We start from the raw sequence: 8,402 nt of genomic DNA, 5'->3' as shown, positions 1-8,402 counted from the left end.
AATTCAAGTTGCTTTCTTTTGAGGCTTCTTTCTTTTTCAAGGAATGCCCAAACCCAACAAACTATGAAGTTCTCCCTTACAAAAGTCAAAGACTGAATGTATGTTAAGTTGAGTTTAGCAAAAGTCACAGGAAAAGATGTACAGACCTATAGTTTTAGTTGTTTTTTAAAAAAAAACAACAAAACACTCATCCTGTTCAATAATGAAACTTTCACTAACTCAGAGTCACACCAATTTGTCTCCTTGAATACACAATCCTAATATCTCTCAAAAGCCAAAGCTTTCTTTTGCTTTATCAGATTACAAACATCAAAAGCGTTATCAGGAAAACAGACTAGAACATGAACTGTCCTTCTCTAGGGTCCAGTAGTTTTCTTAACAAATAACTTCTTTTCAAAAGACAGATTTCTTTGTCATCTTGCTCAGTATTAGAGACACAGCTACTTCTTATTTAGAGACTAATTCTTCTGAGTCACTAGAGATCCACTCTTATTATGCTTTGATTTCAGCATTCATACCCAAAACAGTTAAACAAAAATAATCCTTTTCACAGTCCTTACTAACCATTTAAATATGCCATTAAAATAGTATTTCTTATCCCACTATTTGCTAGCCAGTCCCATTCTAGAAATTCCAGGGCCAGCAGAAACTTTAATAATGAAACTTAGTCCCCTTTACTGCAATCTCATAAGACTTCAGTCAACTTCTATTTGCTGAAGAGTAGCCTTAGTCACTCCCTAACACAACAGATGTGACACAGAGAACACCACTTGCATGCACACATATATTGCTACTTAAAGTTACCTCTGCCTTATGTCTCTTTATGAAGCTCTTCCCCCAAAAAGCATACCAAATATTTACCTTAATATATAGCTTAATACCCTTACACTTTGCACTCCCCATGCCTTTGATTTCCCATGTTGTCTAACCTTCCCACTACAATTAGTTTCCTAGATAAACGATAGCTGAATTCTTTTTTAAGTTTACCCCAAACTCCTGCACATTTTCCTTTTGCCATCCCTTATAACACAAGGTCTGTTCCAGTACTTCTGGCATCAACCTGTCACTTCCTCTATTAGACGAAATGCAGCTTAAATTCTACAGATGCTACTTAAAAATTTTGGTTTGTATTTTTGTACAGCACAGAATTCCATAAAACAGATAATAATAAATATCTAAGTGCTCTAGACAAAGGAGACTAGAGCTGCTTCAAGAAACGATTATCCTATTTCTCACGTCAAATAACAGGGGTTTTGTTTTCTCAGTTCTCACAAAATGTCTACTTCCCCTGCAAAACAACTACTGCCTCTATAGATGCACATTGTCATAGAATGTTTACAGTTACATATGGAAATGAGAGAAGATTCATATTTGCACAGTTCCAGTCAAACATGAGTCTTATGCCTCTTTAATAAGAACAGAAGTAGATGCGCAATGAATAAGTTATTGAAATTCATGCTAATAAACAAACCCTTAGCTTACCCGCCTATCAGTATCTGGGGCTTATTTGAATCACTTGTGACACCAAAGACATCAGGAATCAAGTCTCCATTAAAGCTGGAAACACAAAATTTCAATATTACCTTAGTTATTACAGGAGTTGAAATTAACTGTTCGTAAGTTCACCTGTATTTGGTTAACATTTGCCCACCAAGCAATGAAGAATTTTCAGCTTGTGTAGTCTTTTCTGAATTTTGGCTCTTCACCGAGTCGTGAGTAGCAGTACACTTCTTTCAATATTTTACAGTATGCCATGCATTTGATTTTGCAGCTATATTCCCTCCCCCCCCGTTTTGTTCAGCATTTCACACAAAGGAAAGTGCACTGCAAAAGGGATATTTGCTCAGCCTCATCAGCCAGTAAGGTTTTTGTTTTACAAAATTCACCAAAAAATGAATGGCTGTTTTTCTGCATAAAACAGAGTACTGAAATTAAATAAATAGAAGCTTTTTAGTTGCTATTGCCAGGATGATACAATATACAAGATTTGTAAAGATGACTGTTATGTTTCATCATCTTGTTAGACCAGTTGATATTACACAAACCGCCCTGTTCTTAAAACATAGAGCACGTGTTTCAAATTTTAGCATTAAAGTGTAATTGCTCTTAGTCACCATTTTAAATGTTGTTTTCCAAAAGAAGTAGGTCATACTTACTCCATTACTAGAGGCTCATCATGAAAAGTCTTATTTAACATAGTTTTATGGTTAAGATCTGAAAACAGAAAATATTTATTTGATTCAGTTACAAATATGTTATGACATCTACATTAACTTCGACGTAGTTCTATTGATATACAACCATCAATTTTATGATTAAAAAAAAATAATCAGCCACCACTGAGCATAAAAAACCAAATTGCTTCCTGGAATTATGCAGGGAAGGTGAGTTACAGTTAAAATGCTGAAGCTGATTCTCTCTCCCCTAGACTCTTCAACAAATTATTCTAAATAGACCTTAGCAAAACCTATTTCCATGTATGACTACAATCATATAGACACACGACACCTGAAATAGTTGGGATGAAGACAGTCTAAAAATTTAACATTGTACCTAAGACCTCTGTTTAATGTTTTCTCGCTGTAAAAAACATTCTTAATCATATACACTGAGTCGTTGAAATAAAGATTAGAGGTAGGCTGCCTAAATGGGAAGTATGGACTATGCCCTAATCAGATTATCACCTCTCACACTTTTACTTGTAATCCAAACTCCTTGCCACATCGTCCCCGTTTCCTTCCTCTCTCCCCAATGTTTGTCTTCTTTCCTGTTTCCACATTCTATGTGACAGTGCTCTCCTATTGACTTGTCACACTTCCATTACCCAAGTAGGCACCACATACCTTCCCAATAGCCTCACTACATACCAACCATTGCCTGAATTTTTAACCTCTGACTTGTTCTGTAAGCCCCATATGCTCATTTGTGCCGCTCCCAAGATTTGTTTATTCAGAAGCAAGACAGCATAAATTAATCCAAACCCTTCGTGTTTTTCCCAATACTGCAGATACCTCCTATTCCCTCAATACTTGATCCAGTGCACTTTCCCAGGTTGCTTGTTTCACCTCTGATTAAAGCCAGAAGCAATGGTATCTAAGATCATTGCTTGCCTCACCTGTGACTATTTTATAACACAGTTGTTTATAATAGTGATTATTCTTCAGCAGTTTTTCTGGACTTAAGAGCATCTTCTTTTGCTTTTCTGTCCTTGCTCAAACCCCAAACTCTTCCCCTTTTCTAGGAAAGTCAACAGAAAACAGAGTAGACTTCAAGATGTCACATAGTCCACGACTCTACCCTAAGACAGAATCAAAATACTGACAACACTGCTAAAAGATTCTTGAAAACTTCCAATGATAGAGACTCTAGAAACTTATTTCCCAAAACCTACTTCAGTGTATCACTGTCTTTAAAGAATTTGGTGTAACAGGAATAAGGGTGTTATACTACTGTTGGTAAGTTTAGGTATGATACTTTGAAAGTTTATGTACTAGACTTTATACCAGGTTCTCAGTGCATTTTAAATTCGAGGTAAATCTTTTGAGATAATCTTTGTGAAAGCTGACATACATAAACGGGGAAGCCAGGAGAAGCAGATCTACAGTTAGTACGTTACCGTCAAACTGTAATATTGTTTGGTTATGTCTGTTGCATGATATTAAGCAAGAGTTTTAGCTTTGTTCTTTCATTAGATATTGAGTACAGTTTAACAGCAAGATAGTATACAGGTATGAAGCTGAATAGCTGCTAATTCCTATTCTAGTTGTAAAAACAGTCACTACATTGTAAAATGGGTTATAACTTTCTGACAATACTTTTAATTATTAAAAAGTCTCACAGTCTTACTAATAAGCAGTCTCAGCAACTCACCTAATGTTTGGTTGTGCCCCCAAAAAATAAACACTGAGAGTTCATCTCCGCCATGACTTTGTGCTCGGGTAGTCAGGAGGACATCCATTTGTGAATCACCATCATAATCTCCAGGAACTACACTGGTTATGGTAACACTGAGAGATCTAGAATTAAAAACAAACAACAACTACCACATGCAAACAACTGTACAAATGTATGCAAGAAAACTGAAAGTATTTGTGTGTTCAAAGGCTTGGCTTTTGGTCCCAACTGTTATTAGTTGGTCCAGTACAACTTTTTCCTTCAACAACCTGGGTGGGTTTTTTTTAAAGTCCCTACGGATTGCAAAAGTAACTTCAAATCAAGCATTCTGCAATCTGTCTTGCTCCAAGAAAGGATGACATTTTTAACTCTAAACTTCAGCTAACAGGCATTTTTCAGCCATACCCTGTTTGTTAATGCTATCTAGATTTCATTAAATCCCTTCATTTGTTGCAGAGCCAGTTCTCAAAAGATGCATTTCCGAGAATAGGATCTTTGGTTGCATTCGAAGGGCAAGACCACAAAGCAACAGGAGCAGTTTAAGCAGCTGGAGTCAGATAGCTAAATCTTAAAGACAATGTCATCTCCTCCCATCTTCTGCCACGTCTTACCACTCCTCCCACATTTGTTTGTTTTTTCTATCTTTTTTTACTTGGTTACCTACTCAGAGACTCTGCTTTACACACACAAACACGGATCATTCTGTTAAGAATTAAAAGCAGACACTTTCCAATGCACTAAACAAATTCGCTCCTTCCAAGATAGGAGGGAATAAGGAAAAATACATAGAATAATAGAAGATGAAGCTGAGCTATAACGGCAATTTAACTTTTAATAGACATAATACTATCAGTCAGCATTCTTTGTAAGCAATAACATATCCTGCAATACTACTATGCTTAAAACTGTACACATATATGTACATAAACATACAGCTTGTTTTACATGTATTAAAAAATGATGCTTTTTTTTTAAAGCCACATTTAAACTTTAGAAAGGAACAGATCTCTGTATAGAAATACCAGAACACCATTCTTCGTATCTCTTTCTAAAGCAGATGATATTGGCTGGATTCCATTAGTAACTACAGCAACTGGAAGCATTCCCTGAAACATGTCTTGGGACAGAGACAAATACTACCTACCAAAAAGACTTGACCTGTGATATGGAATGATAGTTTGCTTTACTAGGAAATAAAGTCCTGAGACACTAAGTCAACCGCAAAAATATGCCAAGATACGGGCATTTTTAATAGTAATTAGAGGACAAAAACCCCAAAGCCTAGAAATTCCATAAGGGGGTGGGAAGTCACACCTATAGTTAACAACGCGAATGACAACACTCCTCTCCACAAATTCTGTCATCCAACTCACAAAATCCAAACAAATCAAAACAAAAACATATCAGGAAATTAATCAGGAAACTGGTCGAAGAACTGGAGCTCTACGGGCAAGTTAGCAACACAGTCAGACAGACAGCAACAGCACCGACAATTCTAGTCATGTTCCCACTGACTGCAGAGATGCACTTTCAAGAAAAACGGCCACTTGCATCGTTTCACCACTTACATCAATACTTACTTCATTGGTAACTTAACACGGGGCTTAAAGTAGGGTTCCTTTTGGTCAGCCAAAAAGATAATCAGCTCGCTTCCTGCAAAAGCAAGTAAGACGATGAATAGTAGAGGAGAATTGTAAGTGGTTTATATACAAAGCAACACAGTAGCAAAAACTGTGAAAGACTTCCCATACAACTTCCTCCTCCTTGTTCAAAAGGAAGCAGAAGGAGCATTTCTTCAATACAACCTACAAATCGAACTGCACCTCAAAGGGATGCTAGTACAAAGACTCTTCTTTGGGTCTCAGTGTTGACCTTGCTCTCTGCTATTGTTATCACGCCACTTAAAATAAAGCTTCCTATGATGAGTTAAGAAACATTACATGTGGAAAAGTAGTCTGCATCAGTTCCACGGAAATAATTAAAGCTTAAAAGCTAACTCAAACAAATTCTTTTAATATTGTCTCTGACATAGCAGGATCTGATATTGCTTCCCAAGTCGGCTGACAAAAACACTTTAAGTGAAACTCACAGAAGTAACCTGGTTCCATACAGCATTTCCTCATTTAGAGGCAATGATACAAGCCACTATCATTTAATTATTTCAGGAACATCTAAATAAATCCCCATGGTTTGTGTTGCACAAATAACTGCAATGCGAGGAAGCAAAAAAATATAATAAAAAATTATAATAAATTAACCTGAACGATGAAATGTATTTTGTCAGTAAACCACAATACACACACTTTTACTTCTACAAGTAAAATAATAGTTCACAGCTTAGGAAAAAAATACATTTTTTTTTAACTCATCCTTTATTATGTTTGTTTTCTGCATTCTCCAAGAGATTCACCCGTAGCATCCCAAACCACAAGAACAAGGTTACCTAATTGAATTCTGTGGTTCCAAACCTGAGCTACCGTGGTATATTTCAAGAGCACCATTCAGTGGCAAATTTCACAGCTGTGAAATAGCAGAATACGAGCTTCCTGGCTATGAAAGAAAAGATAACTGCCATAAACGTATTTGCCAAGGAGAATATGCCAACAAACAAGTAAATGAAAACAAACCCTTTCAAAATGGATAGGGGCAAGTAGTGCAGTCCCGTCTGGCAAGCTAATAAAGCCTGGGCTGCACTACACATTCACAGATGATTGAAAAAGTTGGCACACAGTCCGGTGAAGAAGCCTGCTGGCTGGTTAAACCTTTCATAATAAAGCTGTGGGTGACTGCTAAAACTTGTAATTCTGATTTCACACTATAGACTTTCACCTGCCTTTTTATCGTCTATGTGGTAAAGTAATGACGACGATAAAGCAGCAAATGTGTTTTTACACATACCAGGTTCCAAGTCAATTATACCACTCAGAAATGAGATTTTATGGTCGCTCAAGATAGATTTATGAAAATTTCAGCTCAGTGCTTGTCAATAGCCAAAACAAACTGACTACTGGAAATTATCAGACGAACAGAAAATAAAATCACTATGCCAGCACATCAATCCACAGTGCACACGTCCTAGATGCTGTTTGTAGTTCTTGTCCCCTCATCTCAAGAAGAATACGGAAAAAGGGAAAAAAAGCACATAGGAGGGTGAAAAAAGGGAACAGTTTCCATACAAACAATTACATAGATTAGAAGTCTTCAGTCCAAGCATCTGAGCGAGGATACCACCGAAGTTCTCAAAATTCCCCAGTGAAATGTAGAGAGTGAACGGGGGAACGATCACTCACCATGGTGTACTATTAGAAGAGGCATCAAACACAAGTAGAAGGTGGTTGGTTACACGGGCAAGCAGCAGGAGCTTCCCCACTTATCCCGGTTTTGCACATCCACTTAGACAACAGGTACATGTATGCACAATTCCATTTATTTGTATATTTTAGTCTCAGAAATTGACTGAACCCAGGGTCCATCAGTAATTTTGAATTGTTCTTGCAACAAGATACTTCTGGACGTAGCTTACCTCTTAGTAAGCATTTGGCTAGTTTACTCTCTTACCAAGCTCCGAGTACAAACTGATTTTTCTTTCCGGTATTGACCATATGAAACATAACTGACATTCAAATAAAGTAATTCAAGATCAGAACAGTAATACAAATCCAGCAAAAGGCCCAAGACATAATCTCGATTTCCTTACGAGGGTCAGGATTATTAGGGACTGGGCTTCTTTACCAGATCACTGTTCCTCAAAGCCTAGTATGATCTCCAACACTCACTTCTTCAGCACTACTTCGAACTGACCACTGTTTATTCTACTACTTGGCATGCTACTATTTAGAATTGGCTATTACTTTTTGCTTAGAAAGTACTCTGTGAATTTTTCAAGCTACTTTTTGTCAAGACTTCAACTATGAAAAATGTTTTCAACTATGTTATTTCTGGCTGATTTTCACACAGAATATCAAGTAAGAAAACTAGAGCAAGTGCTGCTGTACAGAAGCAAAAAGAAACCGTAAGTCTCGCTTCTAAAACTTTTAACTATTCACATTTTTATATGCACTCATCCGAAAAATAAGAAAGTAAAAAATAAATCTCTTCTCACTGACATTCATTTTAAATCTAATCTTGCAGGACATTTTTTCAGTAGAGGAGGCAGTGGAGCCCTTTGAAAAAGCCATGCATTCAAATATCTCAACTAGATGGGAAATTCACTCATGCTTTGCCAAAGCTACTTATAGAAACGATTCCAAGATTAAAGGAATAAAGAAGGTAAGTCTGAGAACAAATTTATTATCTTAATGTGTAGCTTCAAGTGAGTAAAATAATCCAAGATTACCATTTGCAAATAACACTGACCACTGATAACAAGCTCTGATTTGGTGTCTCCCCGTATGCGAAGCCCAAACAGAAACTCATGGCAGATGACAGCTGTATGGAACAAATTTATCTAGTCTTCCGCTTTAACGTAATGTTCAAGGTAGGATAATGAGCAATTTATGCTCTTTACA

The 8,402-nt window shown here is 36.8% G+C and overlaps 1 protein-coding gene across 1 annotated transcript in view; it reads right to left on the bottom strand.

The window, feature by feature from the left end:
* The window catches only part of ITFG1 (integrin alpha FG-GAP repeat containing 1), a 67,850-nt gene that overhangs the window by 58,363 nt on the left and 1,085 nt on the right, over window positions 1-8,402 (bottom strand). The window contains exons 3-7 of the mRNA XM_009885085.1: window positions 7,453-7,507; window positions 5,475-5,547; window positions 3,871-4,016; window positions 2,157-2,214; window positions 1,483-1,557 (exon numbers count right to left, since the gene is read on the bottom strand). Of these exons, the coding sequence (XP_009883387.1) occupies window positions 1,483-1,557; window positions 2,157-2,214; window positions 3,871-4,016; window positions 5,475-5,547; window positions 7,453-7,507 (407 nt within the window). The remainder of the gene's footprint in view (window positions 1-1,482; window positions 1,558-2,156; window positions 2,215-3,870; window positions 4,017-5,474; window positions 5,548-7,452; window positions 7,508-8,402) is intronic.

The sequence above is a fragment of the Charadrius vociferus genome, unplaced genomic scaffold (genome assembly GCF_000708025.1).
Source record: "Charadrius vociferus isolate BGI_N301 unplaced genomic scaffold, ASM70802v2 scaffold475, whole genome shotgun sequence".
NCBI lineage: Eukaryota > Metazoa > Chordata > Aves > Charadriiformes > Charadriidae > Charadrius > Charadrius vociferus.
The sequence above is the reverse complement of the archived record's forward strand: the minus strand, read 5'-3'. Positions and strand labels throughout refer to the sequence as shown.